At 50.1% G+C, this 23,705-nt stretch overlaps 7 protein-coding genes across 7 annotated transcripts, besides 1 other annotated feature; 1 reads left to right on the top strand and 6 right to left on the bottom strand.

Annotated features, from left to right (window-relative positions):
- Positions 1-186: 186 nt before the first annotated feature.
- NFIA_034830 (uncharacterized protein) lies at positions 187-3,673 on the bottom strand (the record flags this gene model as incomplete). Its single annotated transcript, XM_001265811.1, has 2 exons — positions 187-1,643; positions 1,690-3,673. The coding sequence occupies 2 exons, from the start codon at positions 3,671-3,673 to the stop codon at positions 187-189; spliced, it is 3,441 nt and encodes a 1,146-aa protein (XP_001265812.1).
- A 2,297-nt stretch (positions 3,674-5,970) lies between these two features.
- On the bottom strand, positions 5,971-8,215 carry NFIA_034820 (uncharacterized protein; the record flags this gene model as incomplete). Its single annotated transcript, XM_001265810.1, has 4 exons — positions 5,971-6,162; positions 6,302-6,479; positions 6,539-7,416; positions 8,129-8,215. 4 exons carry the CDS (start codon positions 8,213-8,215, stop codon positions 5,971-5,973), a joined length of 1,335 nt encoding a protein of 444 aa, XP_001265811.1.
- A 3,213-nt stretch (positions 8,216-11,428) lies between these two features.
- On the bottom strand, positions 11,429-13,073 carry NFIA_034810 (leucine-rich repeat domain-containing protein; the record flags this gene model as incomplete). The annotated part of the gene is made up of 2 exons (XM_001265809.1): positions 11,429-12,395; positions 12,445-13,073. 2 exons carry the CDS (start codon positions 13,071-13,073, stop codon positions 11,429-11,431), a joined length of 1,596 nt encoding a protein of 531 aa, XP_001265810.1.
- A 392-nt stretch (positions 13,074-13,465) lies between these two features.
- Positions 13,466-13,498: a microsatellite.
- Positions 13,499-14,140: 642 nt separating this feature from the next.
- On the bottom strand, positions 14,141-14,500 carry NFIA_034800 (uncharacterized protein; the record flags this gene model as incomplete). The annotated part of the gene is made up of 1 exon (XM_001265808.1): positions 14,141-14,500. One exon carries the CDS (start codon positions 14,498-14,500, stop codon positions 14,141-14,143), a length of 360 nt encoding a protein of 119 aa, XP_001265809.1.
- A 2,812-nt stretch (positions 14,501-17,312) lies between these two features.
- NFIA_034790 (MGR2/ROMO1 family protein) lies at positions 17,313-17,952 on the bottom strand (the record flags this gene model as incomplete). The annotated part of the gene is made up of 5 exons (XM_001265807.1): positions 17,313-17,436; positions 17,557-17,647; positions 17,702-17,731; positions 17,797-17,823; positions 17,898-17,952. 5 exons carry the CDS (start codon positions 17,950-17,952, stop codon positions 17,313-17,315), a joined length of 327 nt encoding a protein of 108 aa, XP_001265808.1.
- Positions 17,953-18,853: 901 nt separating this feature from the next.
- Positions 18,854-21,155, top strand: NFIA_034780 (putative cytoplasm to vacuole targeting Vps64; the record flags this gene model as incomplete). Its single annotated transcript, XM_001265806.1, has 2 exons — positions 18,854-19,972; positions 20,034-21,155. The coding sequence occupies 2 exons, from the start codon at positions 18,854-18,856 to the stop codon at positions 21,153-21,155; spliced, it is 2,241 nt and encodes a 746-aa protein (XP_001265807.1).
- Positions 21,156-22,418: 1,263 nt separating this feature from the next.
- NFIA_034770 (ribonuclease P subunit p20 family protein) lies at positions 22,419-23,208 on the bottom strand (the record flags this gene model as incomplete). Its single annotated transcript, XM_001265805.1, has 2 exons — positions 22,419-23,071; positions 23,136-23,208. 2 exons carry the CDS (start codon positions 23,206-23,208, stop codon positions 22,419-22,421), a joined length of 726 nt encoding a protein of 241 aa, XP_001265806.1.
- Positions 23,209-23,705: the final 497 nt, after the last annotated feature.

The following is a 23,705-nucleotide window of genomic DNA, read 5'->3' as shown; positions in this document are numbered from 1 at the left end:
CTGCAGCACCTGCTTAGCAAGCCCAGGCCCCAGGGAGCCTAACTGCCTGAGGCATCTGAAGCACAACATTCCCATGATAGAGACTACCAAGTCATATGCTGGTCGGTTACGCAGTTTTTAGATCAAGAGAGTATTGGGAGCAGCCCAGTCTTATTGTTGTGTATCTAAAACAACAGACATCTATCGCTAAGGTCGGCGTCCTTCGCGGGCCTGACGGAGCCTCTGCTCAAGTTGGCGTCTTACTATGGCCGCGCTCTCCTCCTCAGCTCGAAAACGCTCTTGGCGGGCATGCAGCTCCCGGAGGCGCAACTCGTCACATTGACGTTCGAGGGCTTGGACGTCTTCCCCCTCATAGTGAGACGATGCTGTCGTTGCAACTTCGTGCCGAGGGCTATGCCGATCCCTGTATCCACGCGCGAGGGACAAATCTTGGTACTCCGGGGAGCGCGATCGTTGCCGTACCCGATACAATTGGAGGGCGGGCTCGTCGTATTCGCGAGGTTCCGATGGGGCCCTTTGCTCCTGGAAGTCCTCCGTCATCTCCACGTCTTTGTTCTCCACATCTTCGTAGCCGGCCTCTTCCTCATCTTGTCGGGGCGCTGCAGACAACTCAGGCAGTGGTGGTCGTGGCGGCAGTGAGTGTAGCGCTTGGCTGCACGAAGTGCACTGGGGTAACGCGACCCGCGGTCTGGGGGCCGAAAAGGGTTGCGACTGTACCTCCGCCGTGGCTGCAGCAGCCGGATTCGCTGCCCTCGTGGACGGACGCCGGATGTCTCGATCATGCGAGTAGTAGACCGCCTGGACGGGACGATCGAGTTCTTCCACAGTCGACTGGCCGTGCCAGGTCAGGGTATGGCCCTTCCGAGTGACGTCCCTGAGCAGATCCAAGAGGAACCTGTTCCGATTGCCGGTGGTATTGTGAATCGCCCTGATCGTGTCGGAATTCCAGACCTTCAAGTTCCCAATGACGATCAGAACTTTTTGCGCCCGGCTGAGAGCGACATTCAGTCGGTTTCTGTCACCGAAAAAGCCAACGCTCATGGGGTCCATGGATGGTTTTGTCATCAGGAAGACCACAACGGGAGACTCGGATCCCTGGGCCGCATCGACAGTCAAATTCTCATTGAAGCCGATGTTGTTCTCTCCGAGGATGTGCTCCACCCGCGCCCTCTGGTCCCTGTATGGACTAATGATCATGACATCCCTGGGCTCAATCCTTTCTCCTTGAGCCGTCTGGAACTGGTACAGCTGAGACAAGAGATGGCTCAGAGCGTGCACCTGTGCATCATTGTACGAGGACAGGCTGTTCGTGTGGCGATCAGCGCACCCGGTGGTACTTATAAAGAGACGGCGAAGCCCTACGACACCGAATTCTCGAAAGTAATGCCGAGACTCGGTGAAGGCATCCCACGCGTTGCCCACACGGTCAGCAGCGTCGTTGGAGGGTCCAACTCGCAAGTCGCCATTATACACTTGCCTGTTCCACAAATCGAGAATTTCGCTATGATTCCGATAGTTCGTGGTAAGCATCGTGCATGGATAACCCGCTTTCTGAAGCCGAGTCATGAGTGACCGTTTGAGATATGTGGCCCCCTCGTTGCAGTCATTCTCCGAAATGACTGTTGGCGGCACCTGATGGCGATCTCCGATGAACCACCGCTTTGACCTTCGGCATCGTCAAGGCGATACAGTGATCACCCTCCAGACACTGGCCGGCGTCGTCGCTGATCACGAAATCGGGTTCGAAGCTCGAGTAACGAAGCAGTTTGTGGGAAGCATTGCTCAAAGTAGTAGCCACGGCTTTGCAATTCCTGAGGACGGCCAGGACGCAACCCTCATAGGCGTGGCGCAGCTCCTTCGACTGTTCTCTGCTCAGGTGGCACTCTTTATCCCTCTTGACAATATCAAGGAACTTAGCACAGCCATGGTCACGCGCTGATCCTGCATTCTCCTCGGCGTAGCGCTGAACAACATTGTGAATCTGCACTGGCTCGAGGATCTGGCTTGCCGAGCTCCCTTTTCTTGACGCTCCTAGTTTGCGTTGGTTTGAGTTCGCGCTGTCAATTCTGACTTGTGCAAGCTGATAGGATGGAGTTCGGAAGCGAACAAGTTGGCCACACCACCGCTGAAGTCGAGGGTGTTTACTCAGAGCTGCAACAACAGCCTCCGCGAGATTGTCGACGCCCTTATTTGAGCCAGCGACAAGCAGGACCTTCAAATCCAATGCCATAAGCAAGAGGATGATGACCACAGCAGTTCTTGTTTTTCCTGTTCCAGGTGGCCCTTGGATCAGGTTGACATCGCAGGTGATCTGAAAAGTTGACTTTAAGAATGCCTCTCGCTGAGCCTCATCTAGAGGGAAATTTTTCTCGATATAGAAAATCCTCTCGGCTTTCTGCTGTTGAGGAAGCTGTGACATCTCGCAAGCGTCGAGACGAAAATAGAAATCGCTGTGGGGGTCCAATTCAACTCCGTGGGCGAGTACTGTCCTTCTCAGCGAAAATCCCTTCCCTTCTTTGCCTTCCAGCTCTCCCCAGGATGTGCATAAGCTCACGTCCCCAAGTGCCTTGATCTGCTCATCAATTGGCATGGTGTTTGGCTTGACGAACGTGACAATCTCAACTTGATCACCATGCTGGGGAATGTCGCCCTTCACGAGAAGAACAAGATCACCAGAGCTGTGTGTTTCAACAACAACCCCTTTCTGGTTAAGATCGGTCTTGACGTACGTCCGGTCCTCCACAGCTACCTCGAATTGGACCTCAGTCATCTCAGCCAGCTGAGGCACGTTCACCTCCGTTTCACCCTGAACGGCTTGGAGCTTGATATGGACAAAGAAACTGTTTCGCAATGACTCTGTTTGCGCTGGAGTGTACCATGCTCGGTGACGGCGAGACGGATTAAAGACGTTGGCGACCGACCGACATTGAGTATCTTTCTCGATCCTGGATGCCTCAACCAACCTGCACTGTCGGTCATAGTCATCGATGAAGAATGCATCATGAGGAATCAACTGAGTATATCGCCTCTTCGAAGTGTCCTCCTCTTTTGTGAAGAGCCATGGCATTGGTGGACTGCGGCCCTCTCCGTCCTTAGGGGGATTCTGACGATACCACCAGAATGCTTTTTCAGTTGTGAGGCCACCCAGTACTGTCAGCCATTGGATCGTGTCTGGCACAGTTTTGAATTCCTGGTCGAATTCCTGGAAGATGAAGACGCCTTCTCCTTGTCCTGCCAAGCTCTCGAGGATGTGCCAGTCACGGTCATCATTATGATACCATGCTCCTCCCGTTCTCACAACTATGGGATCGATGCGGCACAAGATGTTGAAGTAATACGCCTGACGCCAATCTTGGAAGCATTCGGGCCATTGCTGCCTTAATCGTCGGATCTCCTCCCCTTTGTTATCGCCTGTTGCACCCTCAACTCCCGCATTCAGAGAGCAGTTTTGAAGTGGGATAACTAAACGCCATCCGCTTTGTTGTTTCGTGCGGAGGACCAATCGGGGTTGCTGGGAGTCGAGTATGACTTGGACTTTCGCTTCGAGCCAACCCTTGGCGCTAGCAATGCGGCAAATGCGCCATTTTCCGCAAGCCTTATAAAGCTTAGATGGATAGTCGCTGCCTTGTGGCTCGTTGAACCAGTTCTCGTTGTAAATCGAGGTGTTCGCCATTATTGCGGCTTGATGAGAATCTATCGGTGGTATGCAAGTTAGAACGCCCGGCGTTGACTGATGAGTTTGACATAAAAGCTTACCGAGGAGGATATGACTAAAGTTTGGATGTCGATCGATTTGAGAGTTTCGAGTATTGACGGCTCACTAATCAAAGTGAGCTACACGCTTTACAGGACACGGACAAATAGCTGCTTACCACTGAGTCCAGTAGGAATACGATTCGAGAAAATCGGGGAAAACCGAACCCTCTAAGAGAGGCAGCACTAGGAAATGTCAGTCAGCAGCCAAGATGCATCAATCAGGGCAACTTACAAAGGTAAAGGTAGAGAAAAACTGAACCCTCTAAGGAAGCCAGCTAAATGTTGGTCAGTCAGGATTTCCAAAGCTTTGATCGGTTAAACTCACCAAGGTGGAAATTCGGGGAAACCGAACCCTCCACGAGAGCCGGACTATCGACGCATCAGCCATGCATATGAGAAACGAGAGATGGAGCTACTCACCTTGTGCGTACAACTGCCGCAAACCCAGACCCTCTACGAGGGCCGGCTGCTCTCAGCGTAACTTGTCTAAAATGGGTGTCGTACTTACCAACTATGCTGGCAAGCTGCACCATAGGAAAAGGAGAGAAACCTGGACTCTCTACGAGAGCCACTGAAAAGGCCTCCGTCAGATGCTCTGGACGTTTTGCACTAGAAAGTCGGGGTACTTACGCGAAAAGACCAACAGACCGAGTCGTCGAGCCACAATTCAATCGGAGGAAGGAAATGTAAGAAAGATTGAACTTGGGCCATAAAAGTGGCAGTATTATGAGCATGAGAAGGCCACGAGGAGGAGAGGAGGAGAACACAAGAAGGAAGCAGTTCATCGTGCGTGGGCTGGGGTCGCGTTTGCTGCTGCCCTGCCACCTGATGCAACCATTTAGGGCTTAGGTCAAAACGCATATTATATAGCAACCAGCACGCTCAAAAGCCAGGTTTGTTTGCTTAATTCACCATAAATTTTACGAAGGGGCAATCAAAATGCAGCGCCTGAGACCTTGCCAGGGGAGCCGATTTGAGATTCATAGAAGTCGACCAAATACAAAGATACGGGATGGAGCGGCTTTATCATCGGAAGACGAATTTACTCATTGAGAATATAAGTACTGTAGCGTTCAGGTTTATTTGGGGTACTTTGCACACTCAAAGGCCTGTTGACAGCAGATTCTGGGATAAAGTTGATCGCTCAAACTCTCCAGACTCAGCCGTTCGACATTATTTACTTAGTCACTTTTGCTTTTGATTATTAGGATTATTACCTAGATACAATAATGCTGCACTATACTCAGTTTCTTTTACTCTGCTTTCCTTTTGGTTAGACGACAGACTATCTACTGAGAGATAGCAATGCTTCAACAACGCTCATACTCGCAGAAATGCCAGATTTTTCATCTGTCAACAAGCACCAAAGAGGGCATCTACGAATAAAATTGGCTTTCAAAGTCCAGTACTATGAATAGTTTTAGTATCGCTTGTAATCAGGACCGAACTGTACCCGAGACGATTCCACCATGCAACCTACAATATGAAGATGAATTCAAGATAGAACCCATAATTTAGAATTTCGCAAAAGAGGCTGAAATCTAATGTGAATTGAGGTAAGGGCTTTTCCCAGAATAATTCTATACCACTGCGAAGATTAGTGTAAGACGCTTGCTGGAAAAAGATGTTATCTGAAGACGTTGGATCCATCATGGAGTATGTAGTACAATGTAGTCTGCCAAGATGGTTGCTTGGCAGCGGCGTCAGGGACAGTTTTATCCTTGGGTTTGATTGGTTTGAAAATGAGGGCCTCCGGAACCGGGCCGCCCACCTTTCCCCGGCCCAAACCTTCCAATGATTACGACAATCAGCTTCTCCGTAGTCTGTGTTTATATGACTCGCCGATCGCAATACTTCACCTCAGGTAGGCTCATAACTACGGTTGGGTTCAAGTGAGCCGAACTTTGTCCAGGCTGTCCTTCATATACACACTAACTCAGAAGCTTTGATTGATCTGGCCAAGCACCTATGGTCATGTCCGGCGCTCAGTCATTGAAACGCTGCAATATGAGAACCACTGCCACCCACTGTATACTCTTCGAGGAGCCTCGTTTTTATCAATTAAGGTGCAGGAGGTTAGGGTCTACTACCGAGGTACTGGACCGACTACGGTGAGGAATAATATGAAGCATACTCTATGCTCTCTATAATCCGAAAACCTGTCTATTGACGAGGAGTCCAATGGTCCGTCCAATATTGTTACAAGAAGTGGCTCTATTCCTTAATTTGGTGCTTCAGGGTGTCTGCCTCCTTGTCCTTTGCTTTCAAGGCCTGTTTGTATTTCTGTTCGACCTTAAGGACTTCCTCTTGATAGAGGGCGTCACTATCACCGACCAGTTCTTGCAGCCTTAAGCCTTCAGCTTCAGCACGTTCCAGCCGTTGCTGTGATGTAGGGGTATGGTGGGTCTGAGTCCCCCAACAAGGACTCTCCACGCATTGAGGCAGCCACCACTCTCACCCGAGTACTCCGGTTCTTCTCTCATGCTTGGTTACCGCATCTCATGTTGGCGTCTATGGTAAGGCGGAGTACAAGTTGTCCAAGTACGCGGATGGGCTTCGCATCAAAGATGTCGAAGGGACCAAAGCAATGCAATCTCAGAAAGTCACTCTCCTCTGGAGTCATTGAGTCGGGACCATTCTTCTCCAGATATTTCTTATAGCCGTCGCCGGGTTTTGCGAACGTAACGAAGACCTCTTGTCGGTGCTGGCTTATCAAGATGTACCTAACCTCTTATTAGGACCTGAGAGTTCTGATCTCACAACCTCTTGCGCCGGCACTTACGGAGAGACTTCTTTACCGTCATGGATAGATTGGCCGATCCATGCTACCATCTCCATTCCCATTTGCATCAGGGTCTTATCGGGGTTCTCCCGCAAGATGAACGGTTTTACTTCTACAATGGCGAAGTTCTGACTGTCACTTGGTGCAGCTCGTTTGGACAAGCGGCCATCTGTCCTTGCTACAATCGTAGCCTTTCCCACAGTGACGGTCACATTTTGTCTGTCCAGATCCCATCGCAGCTTCCTTACTTTCTTGCAGTAATAGCTCATCACGTCGAGGAAATTCACAAGAGCCATGTTCACGGTTTCCTCGTCCTTTGTTCGGGCGAACACGTGTTTTGCTGAGTCGGGATGCGCCGCAGAGAAGAAGGATAGTCCGCCAGCCGTGGTATTACCTGTTTGAGCAGTTGCGCTCCGTGCCCCCTGCGTAGAATCAGTATCATTGCGAGTATCGTTGCTCCGCGTCTCAGCGTCGGGCATAGTTTCAACCGCTGGTAAGTTTTCTACCGGTGCCGTTGGAGGTCCCCCTTTGGTTAACTTTGTTCTTGTCCTAGACGACATAGGACCCTCGGGCGATTCAGAATGCTCAGACGATTCAGGATCCTCAGGTGATATATCACCTTGAGTCAGGTCCGTGGGTATTTCGTTGCTGATGCGGAGCTGAAACGATCGGGTTGAGGTAAACTTGCCGACATCGATCTTGTCGTCATTATCCGTGCCCGCGTTCTCTTCAATATCGCGTTGATATGCCTTCCATTGCATATCGTCTTCCAGAGCTTCCTGCGCATCGTTCTTGGCTTCCTCAGACCAATAACCCAAACCGGTACTGAGCTGGTTGGCATAGTGGAATCTCCACAGCGCTTGTAAGAAGGTAATGCCCTAGTGTCATCTGCGATGCTGACGGCCAACCATTGACTTGACGAAGGCTAAGTTTTGAGACCTTTTCTCCCACGTGGTAGTCTGCTGAGTGATTGACAGTCCGACTCGGACCTGGGAGGTTTCGTCCGTCCTGGTTTGCCAGTTGCGCCCGGTGTGAGGTAAAACCAGACACTCTAAGAGTGTTAGACTGTGTCAAAAAGGTATAAAGCAAGGTCGTGATGAGCGACGAAAGGTAGGGGAACGGAACTCGAAGTATGAAAGCGAATGGAGGCGGTTCTGCAAGTCATTTAGGAGGAAACACGCCAGACTGTATGGCCAAAAAGGTGACCAAGAGCGCCTTCCATTTTCAAAAATGTACTACAGAGCTCTATTCTGGGTAGGAGGCAGGGCCATCATTCACTTTACAGCAGAAAGAGGAAGGTGCAGCCACTCCAATTGGTGAATGGCATCGGTTCTTGCCATAGAGCAAGTCATTGTACATCTTACGCATCACTGAGGATCAGATGAGTTCGTTACTGCCTTAATCGTAGTGGGCATTTCAGAGATAGCAAACGTATATAGAGCAATTTGTTATTCTTCAATTCTTTAGTAGAGGCCAAGATCCACATTATCCCCCAGCCCAAGGTTTCTGCCAAGTAGCGTTTGTCCAGTGCCTGTTGTCGAATCCAGCGCAAATACTCCCAGCATTGACTGTCGTTCATGGATTTCTAACGGGACGCCGTTTGCGGGCTGGTTCCGCCCAGGTTTGTGGACGATGAGCTTTGTATTGGAGCAAAGCCTGCTGATCAGTCTCGGTCATAGGGAGAAATTTCCAACGATCTTGGTTAACTTGGTATCGACAGTTCTCTACCTGCAGCCTGCAAAGGGCGGAAAACTGCTGAAGTAAATTAAACACCTCGGCCCAAGAGCGACTGCTAAGTCGCACGTCGTTGAGCCCGAGCTCTCTCAACGTATTTTGAAAGTGGCGGAGCTCAAGGAGGCACTCGCCAGGGAGAAATGCAAACCTAAGTCGCAAGGACCGTAGGGGAGCCGACGGGTGTAGAAATGTTGATGGGCTTCGTGGGAATCTACGGATTCCAAGCGCATAAACATCTTTCAGGTTCTCGCCGTGTTCAAGGATTTGACTTATACTGGAGTTTTCCCTGCGGGTCACCCAGCTGAACGCAAGGAAAAGGGTTACGCTTTGGAGACTTTTTATACCCCTCGAGATAGGGGGATGATTGGACGGTGGGCTTTCAAGTAAGCTATCCTCATACGTAGACCTGGGCGCTGGATCATAGTAAATCATCAGTCCCGTCAGCCTGGGTAGCTGCGCAAGTTGAAGAGCCTCGATTATCTGCTCAATGTGGCCACCAGCATTCCTGCTGTTTCTCCCCCAAGGATATCTGGAGAAAACCAGTACAACGCGGCTTAAAGATGGGAATTGCTCGAGATAAAGCGCGAACTTTTTGCAAGAGCCAGCAAAGTCTCCAGGATTATATGCAGCTGGGCCTGTCGTGCTTTCGCAGTATTTGATAACCACTCTTTTAACATAGCGAGTGTTGGCATTGCGGCAGAGCTCTTCAAATTTGAGAAAGGGAAAGTCACCCTCCTGAGCTGGGTGATCCAGTGGGATCACAAAGGTTTGGAACATCAAGCGTGTGGCGCTGTAATAGAACGCCTTATTCACTTGACGAAGGATACAACATCTCCTCAAACGCTGCTTGTTCATAAATGAAAAGCAACTGTTTATATACGACAAGCAATAGGTATCCTCAGGCCAGTGTGTACAATAGTTTCTCACAATCTTTTATGAAAAATCAGCTCCTCTCTGCGGAAATGATAGCCCCTGATCTGTTAAACATACCTCATCATATAGCTCCATGGGTAGGGATGCTATCCCACTCATTTTCTGTTCTGCGGGTATGCGTTGCTTCAGTAGTTGTATGAGCAGACGAGGAGGGATAAAAGAGGATAATGTCCTTGGTAAAACGTATGCTTCTTAGTGATGCTTTGTCGTATCAGCATTATGTCAGAATCTTAGACTGAGTTTTCACGGCCCAGTGTTTCCAGAACCTGAGAATAATTCTGATATTACCAAGTTGAGACCATTCAAGAAGCCCTGGAAAGTATGGTTATCGGCGGTTAGTTGAACAGATCACCCAAGGTTAGATTTAAAGCTGATGACTTACCATTCTCTCTGATTCAAACTCACATCTTAACTTATATAGGTAGTGCTAAGCACTTGGTTTATCCTCTCCTATATAGTGCAGTTGAATAGTCTATGTGTGTTGCAATTACAGTACTCGTCATCCTCTCCCCCTCAATTTCCATATTCTCGATGTGATCGACGTAGCTCAAGGGCAGACCGCTATATTATTTCAAAATGCACTCGTAGATTATATATGTAACATACAAAACTTTCTGCATATTGTGATACCGGTGCTCCATAGTCCGTTATCTTTAGCTGCTATGGAGACTACGGAGGTTCTTCCCTGGCATGATCGGATATGTTGGCATATGATACCGCTATGATTATGGATATGCAATTCTAGACTGACGAGTACGTCGTCCGGACACCTTTAGCCTAATTGTTACTTTGGTATTATATTTTGATAGAATATAGCCTAAGTTACATGATTCTTGTAGATAGCTTCTCCGTCTCCTTTTTCCTCTCCTGATCTCCTCCATAGCAGCTTGCCTAGATAGCAATCCATGATTCCAATCTCGCTCGCTCCACCGCACAAATACTGCTGTTGATACGCCCCTCGATCCTGAGATCCTTGATGCGATTCATGCAGTCCAAGCAAAGACCTCAAAATGTTCGGGAACCCGCTCAGGGGTTTGATTGAACGGGACCTTCAAAGTGTTGCGATACCAGTAGTCATCGTCAATCACAATTGCCCCTTGTGGCACTTGTGCGCTGCTGAAAGGAGCAGCTATGGGTCTGTGGGTACAAGCATTAGCAGAAGACTTTTGACTATTCCTTCATGAGGTTTCTGATGCTCGAAATGGAATGCGTCTAGTAGGGTTGATCTTACCTGGCTTTGAGTGGAGCACCTCCTGCTGTTTGTATGCAGGTACAGTGGCAATCCGAATTAAGGACCATCATCAAGGTAAGGTTTGGACTCTCTCTTAAGGCTTTCTTTGGCTTGATGTGCAGTGTCCTGGAGGATACGGCCCGAGACGGGAGGTGTTGATGAGGATGAAGCGGTCATCTTCCCTGTCTTGTAGGTAAAGGGTCACGGTGGTGTAGCCCGTTTTCTGACAGTGTGCCGTTCTCGACGGTGAGGAAATTGGCAAGCGGGTCGATGTCCAGGGTCCAAATCGATGATCGGACGGTGGACACCTGGAAGTTCCATGGCTTCGGCGAAGCCTGCATTCAAGTCTCCGACGGAACCAGCAGCCTACATGCCATTCAACACCTGAGCCAGGATTCACTCACATTTGTTACTAATGCCGAGCAGGTAAGCTTGAGCTCTGCTCCTGAATAATTGCTCACGAGGGTTCGGGTTCCTGCTTGGCTTCGTTTTCGAAGATTCGTTTTGCGACATCCCGGACCACGTCTGGGATATAATCCTTCATACGGTCAAGGATTGCCCGATTCGGACGAATCCAGAGAGCACCGAGCCCAGCACAGATATGGGCAGTGCAGCCCAGGCACCAATGCAGAAGGAGAAGTAGTCTGAGCCATTGAACGAGATTCCAGACAGAGCGCTTCAGTGTTCACAGATGAAACTGCCGAGACTCTGGATCGTCCCTCTGAAATAGAGCGGTCACATCCCATTAAGGATCTGATATCTGGTGAGTTTTCAAAATCAAAGGTTCAGAAGAGAGGCTGTTGACAGAAAGTTGTTTTACTGAGAGAGGGATGAGGGGTTAAGTAGACACCATAGCTTATGCTACAGAGCAATCAAAATGCAAGATGGCGAATATACACCAACATATGTACAGCACACATGATACAGTCTATCGACAGTCGCTTAGAATCACACAATGCACATGCCCATGCCAACCTCCAAAAATGATGCTATTAGCCTTGTTGCTGACCAGTTTCGGCTTGGAGCATTGACTCTTCGGCTTCGGGAACGCATGCCCAACTGCAACCAAACCTTCGAAATGGCAATGGGCGTAGTTGCTCCCCAGGACACCGAGGTCTCTTGAGCCCGTTTTCGTAGGTACTGCAGTCCCACCACTCAATCCATTCGGTGCGAGGAATTACAAAGCTCCGGTGACATATCGAGCAGCTTCTACCGCCAGCATTTCTGACACCCTTAGCCTGTCGAAGGAGGCGAACCATTAGTTCAGGATAGCCGATCATCTCAGACTCGGATATCTGGTCGCAATAGGCTGATTGGCTGAAAGCCAGGAGGGACACCTCACGCAACGAGGGCACATGGGACGGGGCATCGTCCGATGATCTCAACGGCAAGGTGCCGCTTTGGCCATCCGTTATGGGAATACCTTCCATGTTGAACCGTCGGATGGGGCTGATCGCCACTTGAATTGGGGCCCATGCTTCCTCAGGTGCGGGTCCTTCATAATGGCACGCTTTCAACGCCTCCTCCGGTGATGTTGCATCGCTACCATCGGGCGAGTACCACCTTGTAACTTCTACATCATTGGTCTGAAGAAGGGGGTTGGGTCGGACCATCAGATGTTTCAGGTCACCCTTCCTGATCAACCATAGTAACTCCCAAGGAAGATATCGCAGGCGATTGACCGCAAGGTTGATCTCTTGCAGCATTGTCAGCTTTCTTATAGCGGGAGGAATCTCCGTCAGCTTGTTATTCCGCAAGCTGAGAACTCTGAGCGAGTCGAGTTCGAATATTTCTCCCGAAACTGCAGTAAGCGCATTGCCAGCCAGGAACAACCGGAGAAACGGTTTCAAGGAGCTGTAGCCCTCTTCCGATATTGGAGGCTCTCTGACTGAGGGCAACTTGGTGAGATATTGAAGAGGAAGCAGCAAGCCCAACGGAAGCTCTCTCAGATTGCCATTGCTGCAAGAGTTAGCGCAGCTTCACATCACTCAAACAGATATTATCTCACCTCAAGTCGACGCTATCCTGCCCTTTTTCGAGACAGTCATTGACAATCGTCCTCGCGAGCTGATGTTCCCTCGGCTCCTCCACCTTCCTGAAACTCCCCGGCTGTGACACCGTCTGACGCAGCTGTGAAATCGCAGGTTGTGAACTGGCTGCGCCCATCTGTCCCTCACTGCCCACCCCAGCTGACGTAGAATTCTGCATATTCCGCATCAAGTCTTCCCCCCACATCAACGCATCCTCCGACGGCAAAAGCGACTCTGCCGTCGACTCATCACTTCCCATCCACACACCACTATCCACAAGCCGCTTGTCCTTAAAGTCTGCCCTCTTCCGCTTCGGATCGACTACCGTCTCTCCCCACCAGGTCCCCCGGTAGCGTCGTTTCCTGCCCGCTGCATTTCCAGAGGAGACGGGGGCGTTGTAGTTTTCGAGACCGGACGCAGGGATATCATCGCTGGAGAAGAGCGCAGGATCACTGGACGGCTGGCTGGAGCGGTCATCAAAGCGCGAGAGTCGGTATGTCTTTTTGAACGAGGAAGCAGTTGGAGGGTTCGCAGCGGAGGAACTGGAACTGGCGGGGGAGCGGTGCCGGATTCGTCGCGGCGGGGGAAGAGGGACTTCGCTATCCATGCCGGGCGCAACTCTTTTTTCAGTGTATTTCAAGAAAATTGGTTATTAGTGAAAAACAATGAGATGGAATTCTTGTTGTCTGCGACCACGGCGCTTGTTTTGGACTGGGGCGCGTCACCTCTGGAGTGGGGAAACGGATCTGCAACGGAGTCACCAGGCCTTAGCGAGCAGGCGCAATCGAGACCACGAGGGAGAATCTCAAGTCAGGCATGTGGAAGCCATGACGTCTGCAAGAATGTGGAATCAGATAATCTATCCGAGAGGTGACGGTCAACCGGTGGTCAGTCGACTGTTTACCGAAAACCGCGCACGCGTCGGCTTCCAACTCCACGCGCTCTGCCAATCGGGCCGGGTGTTCCTCATTGGAGAACTCCACTTGATGATCAGACGGGAGCATTAAGCATTGAGCATTGAGCATTGAGCATCTTCATTCTGATCGGCAGAATATTATCTAAAGCTCAACATGGGGAATCGACCTGATCGATCTGATGCACTGGTCATTTAAAACCTGTGTGCCACCGTCTTAGTGGTGTAACAGAGATTACAGAAAAATGGATCTTGACCAGCAGCTTTAAATTGCTATTGACTTGGCCTATGTACTACGCTATATGCAACATAATAGTATCCTCCAAGCTCAACAAACCACCTCGCAGGTCGAATGAAACCGAAACTCCGTGATCATAACCGGATGACCGGTAGACATCATGGAGGTAAAAGGGGAATAATCACCGTCAACTCGTAGAAGAAGTCGTAAAAAGGGGTATATGAATCCAAAGCGCCTCGACCACTGCCTCATTCTTCAAATCGTAAAATCTCAGACGAGGAGGAAGAAGAAGTTGTAGGAAGAAAGAAAGAATCAAAAGTATGAATATATTCGAAGAGCGCAGTCGAAGGTAACGAGGTGATATACCATGCGAGCATCACCTGTACTTCACTTCCGCGTAGAAGAGAATTCAATGAACTCGTTCGCAAGCTGCCAGGGCGCGACGAGCGCGATGTTGATCAAGTCCAGCTCTCGCATTGTACTTATCTGCAACGCAAACAAAGTCGGATGGCTGTTCATTCAATTACAGCGCAGCACCCAAAAGGAGGGCAACGGATCCGGCGACGAGCGCGACAGGCATACGGACATCGGCAACACTTCCCGCTCCGGAATGATTCACGACGCCAGATGCGGACGGGGTGCTGGACGCAGGAGTCGAAGTGGCAGCAGCACTGCTGCTGGCAATCCAGCTGCTAGAAGGAGTAGCAGAGCTCGAGGGAATGACATAGGAGCTGATGCTTGTAGAGGCTCCTGGGGTTTCCGAATTCACGCGAACCAGCGTCTTGGTGATGGTGTGGGTGTAGGTCGAAGTGGTGGTTTCTGCGGCGACAAGCTGGGTCGCAGCCAGGCAGAGTACGGACGAAACAATGGCGTTGATCTTCATATTGACGGAAAGGAGAATCTCCAGGTTTTAAAAACACTTAGGAGATTGATGTTGTGCACGCGACAGCACTATATTCGTATGAATCGATCGAGGTATCCTTATCCGATGGCAAGGATGGAGAACGCAATGCGCAAGAGAGCTAGGTGTGGACCCGCGATGATTGGAAGCAGCACGGAAATTTTGCGATGTAGCGTTGAGGTTGACCAAGGTTGAATGACTGGGATGAAGGAGCGCTGAGAATCCAAGACTCGGTACGCGAACGAGTGAGCGCCGGAGTCAAGAAGCAAAGGAGGTTATTGTAAGGAACGTGGGGAGCACTGCTCAAGGGCCAAGAAGGAGTGTAAGTGGAATAATATTCCCCAGACAACGAACGTGTGAAGGAGGTTTTATGAAGGAGAAATCCCAAACCAAACAGGGGCGGCGCTTTGTTATTTAACAACCTGGGTCTGTTTCTGCAGCTTGGCCTGGGGGGAAATTCTTAACCAATCGCAAGGGGTCCGTCCATCCCATCAATTTACACTAATACGAGATTTTTATTGTCTTTGTTTTCTATTGGACTGAGTTGTCCTAACTCATATGGTATGCTAGCTTGGTTGGTGACTTGGTTCGCCATCACTGCTCGTACTGGTAGTCAAGTCCGCAGTTCATGAACAACGAACGGCAGTACGTAGTCTTAAGGGTCCAGACGGACGATGAAAACCTTTTTCTTAGGATTGTGGAGCGAATTACGAGGATCAAGTTGTAGCCGCCTGACTAGTTCGAACTCCGTGGAGGTTCCTGAAGAGGGAAGACCTCGTCAGCAAAGCGGATCGTTATGTGATGTGTGTGGCCGATGATGGATGGTCGGAAGGGTTCAACTGTGCATGCGACTTCGAAAACCTAAACTCGCCCCAGGAACGCCATGGGATGATTCGCTGCAGGGGCCTTTGGAGCCCCGAGAAACGAGATTAGTACATCTCTAGTGCCTCACCGGAAATTGGTGCATCGTCACTTCGTCAGGTACGATCGAAGTTACTGGACCATTTAATTAAATAGACCTCACCAGAGCCTAGTGCTCTTTTGGCTTCTCGGGTTGCACTTCTGGCTGGGGAAGAGCAGCGAAATTATCAGAAGCGACAAAAAACCACTTTGATTATTTGAGCATCACGTCTAGGGGATCTTGTCCTTCATTCAACTCCTGTAGAGATGGTGGTCCTAAATTCTTTAACTTCATTCTGGCGCCTGCGCTCACCTCCATTGTCTCTGGGCTGTTTCACGCAGGTCTGAGAGAGGCATGTTGATTGTCGCACCTTTGAAGTTCGAACCCTCAGGGACCTAAACTCACCCCTTGGCGCAGCAATCATCGACTGAATTGGTTGATGAATCGGAGATCGGAGGATTTCGCACAGAATGCTTCTCGTAATAATATGACTCTTTCAACTCTGTTCCCTGGGGCGAACCGCGCCAACTAATAGCGAAATTACATGCGCTGGCTAAACTCCAATAGTCCCTGATGCAGATTGCAAGTAAAAATTCCCAACTAGTCACACCGTCTACGAAGGGACTAACAAACTCAGTGTATACAAGCAAAATGGCCATGCCAGTGATGCCACCAAGTCCGACTGTCCAGTCTTAGTCCATCCACCTGTTCGGCTGTTCCTGAAAATCCAGTCATGAGCCACGGAAAGGTGGCCCCAGAATTGTGCCTAAGGTTTCCGCAGGTCTGAGGTCACGAGGAGCAGTATCATCATTGAGAAAGGAACTGGCGCAACGATAATAATACAATAATTATCGAGGTTCGATTGAGTGTACACGACTCTTCAAACTGTTCCTGAGAGAAGATCTTCCATAGATCATCTCTCACTGCCTCGGCTCTACGGAGTAGACTACTGGTTTCTGTCGCTCTTGTGAGCATGGCCCCATATTTCATTCTGCCCTACTGAAATCTAGGCGTTCAGATCAACATGATCGTCAAGGTTCACTAAGCAACAGCTCGAACTTCTTTTTCCGCTCTGGTGTACCCAAGTATGATCATCTTTTATCGAAGCAAGGGCACGATGATCGGCATTCCACGAAGTAAAAAGGTGACCATGCATACATCTCTGCATTATCACTTTATATGACCTGCCCAAACTCGGTGTCACCGCCAGCTCATTACGTCGTCAGGCAGAATTGTGATTAGGTCAAAGCGCATTGCGTTATTGCGGTCCTTCAGTCCCCTCTCTCTTGAACAAAGGCAGCGGCATACAACAGCTTGTAGTGTATTGACAATGGGACACTGATTAATGACCGTACATCTCCTCAGAGGCGGGATCATTTCGAGCTCAAAAGACGCCTAGTTGCCATGTAAGGGCGATCGTCCGCTTCCTTGGACCCTCGAAGATATTCAAGGCTCAACATGCTAGCATTCTGTCTGGCCAGTTGTTCAATGCAGCTGCTGAGCGACTTCTCAGAGTCCCCATTGTTCAAAGTTAGTTGTAACATTACCAGCGTAAGAAATGCCGCACTTAATGGACTTAATGACTGCACGTATACCATAGCTCTTTCCATACTAATCATGGATGCTTTGCTTCAACGCCAGAAAAAAGTGCATCGCTGGAGGCACCTTCCATCCGACCCAATGTCCGATGCCTCCATGTTATGTACATGATGTAGGGAGAGTCCCTCCGCTGCGCTGACATTTCGCAACCATCCAGCAGCAAAGTGCCACACCGCGTGTCTTGCTCCCTGCAGTACAAGGTTCCCATCCCGGTAGATATTATTGTACAAGTCGTCCCCACGGGTCGTGATATATCTCCCTCTCAGTTCCTGCGGCAGAAGCAGTATTATTCGCCTACTGACGCATGGGCCGTAGAGGAGACTGACGAGGAAGCATCATTGGGGGTCCCCGAGCACGCAGCCAAGCGTCGTTGTGAGGTCCTTCGGTACGGATAACGCTACCAATCGACATGAAAAGACTGTCGGGAAGCAAGTATCACATTAGCACAAGAACTTCGGCCGGGACAATTTTAATCTCCTCTGTCAATATAACAGGTGGCATATTCAAATGTATCATGCAGGCTAGAAAGAAAGCTTACCCGAAAGTTGCACCCGAACCAAGCATGTATTTTCCCAGAGTGCGCATCACACCGTTAGGCCCAGCGCCATACTGGAAGATAGTGACGGTTCCTTAGACCATGTAAGCGACATATTTGCATAAATCAGTACTTCAATGGCACGAACCGATGATAAATCCCATGATACCGCCAACGGCTAGAAAGAGCGCTTTGATTAGCGATGCTTCCATGCGAAAGAACGTTACGTTTCTGCAGACTCACTCGATCCCATCAGAGCACCCATCTTCACTGTCGCAGAGTTAGCTCACTATCTACAGATGTATGTGGACATCGTCAAGTGCCCCAGCGGTCTCCAGACTCACTCTTGTCAAAGGTGGAGGGGCCGTGGCCTTGAGGCGGAGCTGCAACGACAGGCATTTTCGAGAAATAAGGGAGGAGATATACTGTATTTCTGAATGCACCAAACGCTTAAAGCAGATATCGAAGTAGGATGCCAGGGTCTTAATGCAGTTTGTGCAGGTCTTTGATGCTAAGCAAGCTTGTTCTTGAGCAGCCAAAGCTTCGAAAGGTCACTCCACCTACAAAGCCGCGGGCCTATTCCGTCAGATGCACGTGACCCGGAAGAACATCCAATGCACTTTGAAGCAGCTTCTTGTTCCATGAGGGCACGTGCATAGTCACGTGAGTAAAGGCCTCAGGCGTCAAAGGCCTAAACTGACCTCCTCTCCCGCTGCGGTGTTTGTGCATCCCATGTGAATTTGTCCTGGAACTTTCAGCCTTTGTGCGTCAAGAATTTTGCTGTTCTAACAGTCCAGAGGCCTGTATAAGGCGGCAGTCCCGTCTCGTGCCTCCTTCCTTCCCCTTGGACGGCGTTCTTTCATCAACCGGTCGCTTCCCCGGCTCGGACCAAGAATCACACGGCTCCCTTGACTTGACGCACCCAGTGTCTCATTTCCATACTTTATCTCAACTTTGCTCTCCAGATTTCGGTTTCAGAGGTAGGTTTGACATCTCATCTCTTGAACACAGGCCTCACCGACTGTGTATTTGCTACCTTTTTGGTGCAAATGACACGAGTTTGGCATCGGAACAATGCTAACGTGACCTCCTCAGAGTTGGTAGGGATCAAAACCCGGGCATCGCAATACTTCAGCATCAATTAGTTTTCATCATAAACAATCGCAAACGAGCTTGATAGTCGATAAATCATTGATATTTCGAACATTTATCGATTCGCTCCTCGACTTCGCGCCCATGCGATAGGCGGTGTTGGCACATTGAGTTTCTGATATTGTCTATCGCACCAGCCCGTTTCTCCATGACTGCTGTTGCATCACCGCCTAGTGTGCAAGAGGGTCCTCGCTTGGGATGGTACGACTCTGGTAAAGGAGGACAAGGAGCCTTGACTTCAATGAACGACGAAGTTTCACGGATGTTCATGCCACGGAAGACGATTCAGAGATCCAACTCCTCGTCGTCTTTAGGATCAAACTCCTCCACCTCCACCGTAGTCGCCGGTTCACAAAACGCTCATGCAGTACAAAGTAACAACGCTGAATCTGGTACCTGGTCTTCGAAGAAAAAGTCCTCCAGGAGCATTTGGCCGAGTACCAAGTCTGAACCGGCAACTGGAGTGAGTACCACACGCACGCAGGTGATGCCTGCATTCTCCTCTGGGCCCGGTGCTACTTCGGCCATGTCCGCTCTCCATCAGCCTTCGTCTATTGTTCCCTCGCAGCACATTCTCCAGTCTTCCCAGCAGAACGGCGTCCGCGCTGGCAGCGCGCCATCTGGGGAGCCGCCAGCCATATTGACGCTTCTGCCAATCAACGGCACCTTTGAAAAGAAGCAGATTACTGTTCCTTTTTACCCAGAAGTTTTGCGAATTGGACGGCAAACAAATGCGAAAACTGTTCCTACCCCTTTGAACGGGTTTTTCGATTCCAAGGTGCTTTCTCGACAACACGCGGAGATATGGGCGGACAAGACTGGCAAAATCTGGATTCGAGATGTCAAATCGTCGAACGGGACCTTTGTCAATGGCCAGCGCCTGTCTCCGGAGAACCGCGAGTCGGAACCCCACGAACTTCGCGAAAACGACACCCTGGAGCTGGGGATTGACATCGTCAGTGAGGATCAAAAGACGATCGTCCATCACAAGGTCTCCGCTAAAGTTGAGCACGCTGGGATCTATGGGACTATGCCAAACATCTTCGACCTCACCCTAGGAGATTTGGATCCCGCTTCTGGTAACGGTCTTCTCCCTTCCCCGCTCAGTCAGCCTCTGTCGCATCTCCGAGGGCGCTCCGGGAGCACGATGAGCAATAGAAGCTCGCAAAGCGCTGCGAGCAGTCAACTCAGTGCGTTGCAGCAGCAACGTCAGATGAACTACTGGAATTCTCCAATCTCCATCGAACAGATCGTCAAGCGGCTTACAGTACGTTTATTGCTCGTTTTTCCTCCAAACGTGGCATCCCACTAATTCTTTTTGCGTCTAGAGTGAAATGAAACAGGCAAAGCAGCAAGCACAAGATCTCCGGCAAACCGATGAATTTTTGACTTCTTTAACGAAATCGGGTCACCAAGAAAGAGAGAAAGCAAAGCACTCGCCACCAGACAGCGGTGTCTCACGTCAAGTCAACGGCAGACCTAAGATGCCGCGCGTCGATTCCTTCTCAAGATTCTCAGATCCCCCTGCACCACCACCGCAGCAACCACTTCCCGAAAAGCCTGATGCACCACCCCGCACGGGTGCCGATGCATTCTCTCCTCTCAAACGGTCGGATACGGAGAAGCCGAAGTTAGGTTCAAATAACTCTCCTGTTTCGCGTGAGTCCAGTCAGATTCTGTCTTTGATCGAGGCATTGTCGTCCGCCAAGCGGGAGCTGGATAGTCAGGGTGCCCGTGTAAAGGAATTGGAGACTCTATTGCTGCAAGAACGCAACGCACGGGAGTCTGCGGAGGAGAAGGCCAGAAATCTGGAGCTGCAGGCAAAGGGCGTCGACGGAGAATCGCTCGAACAGAGTATGGGTGGTCGGTCCGATGATGCGGCGATCAGCGAAAAGCACGCGCATGAGCAGCCTGCCAACGAGGAAATTCCTCCTAACTCGGGCTCAGACAAATCGTCCACCTCAGAAACGCTAGCAGACACTCAGGCTTATCATTTGCAACTTCGCCTTGAAATGATGATGGAAGAAATGGAGGAAATGAAGAAGCAAGTCGCAATGTTTAGAAAAAGGGCAGAAAAAGCGGAGAATGAGACGGTGGAAGCACGCAAGTCCCTGGCGGAGATGATCGAGACTCTGCGGCGTGAGCGTGCAGAGAAGTGCGAGATAAGCGACGAATCTGCAGCGCAGGAGATTGCTATTACTCGCGATGATTCGGCGACTGACGATGCCGGCCATGTTGGAGGCGGAGAAGTCGAGAAGCAACCACATCCAATTACGACACCATCATCGTCATATACCAACGTCAATGGTTCTGGCACGGCGTTCGCGAAACAGCCCTTGAAACACGATGTTCTGGAACAGACCAGCCCGTATGCGTCGATGCTTGGAGTGGTGCTTCTAGGGGTAGGCCTTATGGCATACCTGAACGGGTGGCAAAAGATGGACAAGTAATTGTCTTTTCTACTGTCTTCCTCATCTTTCGGGACCTCGTCTTGAAAAATGGTGTTGAGCGCATATGAGCATCGTCATCATCTTGTTTGGCCCTCGGCCTTTCCCTCCCTCTTTTTAACCTTTCCTATTGTCTTGTCTTGAGTACTTAGCTTCCCACGGGTTGGTTCTCTCCTTTTCCTTCGTGTACGCTGGCCACGGGCCCTTGATTCATTTCTTACCACCGGTTGCTGGGGTATTTGGTGTTTGCTGTTTTCTTACTCTCTTTTGATCCTGCAGTTATGACATTGCATAACGTGCATCACCGGACCTTTCCACATTTCCCCCTGTTCTAGCGCCCTGTTGACCCAGTTACGACTTTCTGGCAGCAGTTGGTTTTCTCGTCATTTCATGTTAATGTCTCTTTCTTTTTCTGGGCAGCAGCAAGCCGCGTAGGGCTCACCCTCTGTGTATTAGTTCTAACATAGCAGCATCACTTCCTTTGAATTTTCCGCGAAGCGATGAATGACTTGAGTTTCCTTTTATGAATGCATAATCAATACATTGCCCAGCCTTCTGACTGCACTTCTGCGGATTAACCAGCATCTCAATTCTCGAGATTACAATTAAGCTTTACAGCGAGTCTACGCATTCCTCTGTCTGCATTATAATCGCGATCTGAATAGTCTAAAAAGTCTGCACTGCACTCGTGGATAGCTTTTACTATTGAATTAAGTATTTTTCACCTATAGCTCATTACAGGTTGTTTGCTTATAGGCGGGAGATTCAATCCAAGATCTCCTCCATGGTAGACCAGGGCTATAATCATGATCATATCTCTCTGATAAAATAGTTCACAACGTTGACGCAACTCTAGCTTCAGATTGCCATATCAAGATGTAGTGCCTATAGGAACGATATGGCATATTCTCTCGATTTGAAGCAGCATCACTCTTCACGGCTACGTAGATAGCGGCCGGCTGCGACTGAATCGGCCACCATCAAGTCTGTTGACTAGAATGGTAGCGGAGGCGATGAGGTTGTGGGTATGCGTGTTGGAGTGTGCATTAGATAAATGCGGTGGGCATTTCTGCAGGTATGACGCCTTGTGCGGTGCCAGCTAACGCTGAGGCAGGGTGCAGATCGGTATGAAGTCCTCCTCGGTCTGTTACAGGAAACTCGCTCTGCGGAGGAAGGTGGGAGGACACCGTTTATAGCCACTATGAGGTTGAGACGCAACATGCGACCTGAGAAGAGGGTACTTTCCAGTGCCATTTTCAGGGGTGTTCACTTAAGCGTCACGGCGATTTCCACCATGTTGACCCATCGCGTTCGCGTCTCCGGCAACTCCTCACCGGAGGCTGAGGCCAGAGCATTCGCAGCGCGTTTCCTCTTCTTCGTTTCTGATTTCGATCCAGGCTGCGCGGGAGCGTCGACAGACTGGTCCGCGGCTGGCTGACCATCATCTTTCTCGCCGTCTTCCTTCTTCTCCTGAGCTTGTTCCTGCTGCAGAACCCTTTCCGCCTCCACAATCGCCTTCCGCTTCGCCTCCTCGTCTTCCTCAATATCGTCCACAACGAGCACACTCCCCGTCTTCACCCGCACCGCATACTCGTTCCCCCGCTCCTCGAACCACCGCCCAACGCTCAGCGCCTTCTCGATCGCCCGGCCCGTGGCCTTGACAAACACCTCCTCCTCAGTCAGCTGCTCCTGTCCACGCGCTACCTCAGCCAGCTTCTGCCGATCTGTCCTCTTGCTACTTGAGAGATTGACCGCCGCCGTGGCGCGTTTTTCGGCCTGTCGGAGAAGCTTCTGGACGCGTTTGACGGCGCTCATGAAGGGGGACTTGGTGGAGACGTAGACGATTTTCGGGACCGAGGCGCCAGCGTAGGGGGATGCGACGGGGGCGTGTGGAATAGGGCGTTTTTGGACGCGAGCGTCTGTGTTGGTTTTGTTAGTGGATTTCCTTCGTCCAGTCCAGTGTTGAGTTGGACAGTACAGTACATTTTGGGAGCTTGAGCATGTCTTTGTTCTTTTTCTCGAACTGGAGGGTTTTGGCGAGGGGTTGTTTGGTCATGGTGATGATAGGACTGTCTGGTGATTTGGCAGTGTTTGCTTTAGTGACTGTATCTCTTGTTGTGTACAACTGGTCTGATGCTGATGCCACGAATGATGCTATCATCAAAAGTTCATATCGCTGGCCTTGGCAGTTGGCGGTGTTGGTGCCTTAGTGCCTTAGTCCGACCAATCAGGGATTTGCTCTCCAAAGACGTGCTTATAGATATCGACGAGCTGTTGGAGTCGTGAAATATCATTGAACTTCATGTAATCATATGCAGCATTCTGGTAAGGTTCTTCTAAAGCTCAATATTATATGTATACGGAAGTACAGCGTTGTAGCACTCAAATACGGCAAAGAATGAATCCAAAGTGCAGCTGATTGCGAACTGTATATCTTACCACCGGCAACACGTCTTTCGTGCATGAGCAGCGATTCAGGTAAAATTCAAGTAAGAAACATATTGCTGCATCATTTACCTCTACGTGGTTGATCAAAACCCAGGATTCTAGCGG

Source organism: Aspergillus fischeri, genomic scaffold, assembly GCF_000149645.3.
Source record: "Aspergillus fischeri NRRL 181 1099437636247 genomic scaffold, whole genome shotgun sequence".
In the NCBI taxonomy this organism is placed as follows: Eukaryota; Fungi; Ascomycota; class Eurotiomycetes; order Eurotiales; family Aspergillaceae; genus Aspergillus; species Aspergillus fischeri.
The sequence above is the reverse complement of the archived record's forward strand: the minus strand, read 5'-3'. Positions and strand labels throughout refer to the sequence as shown.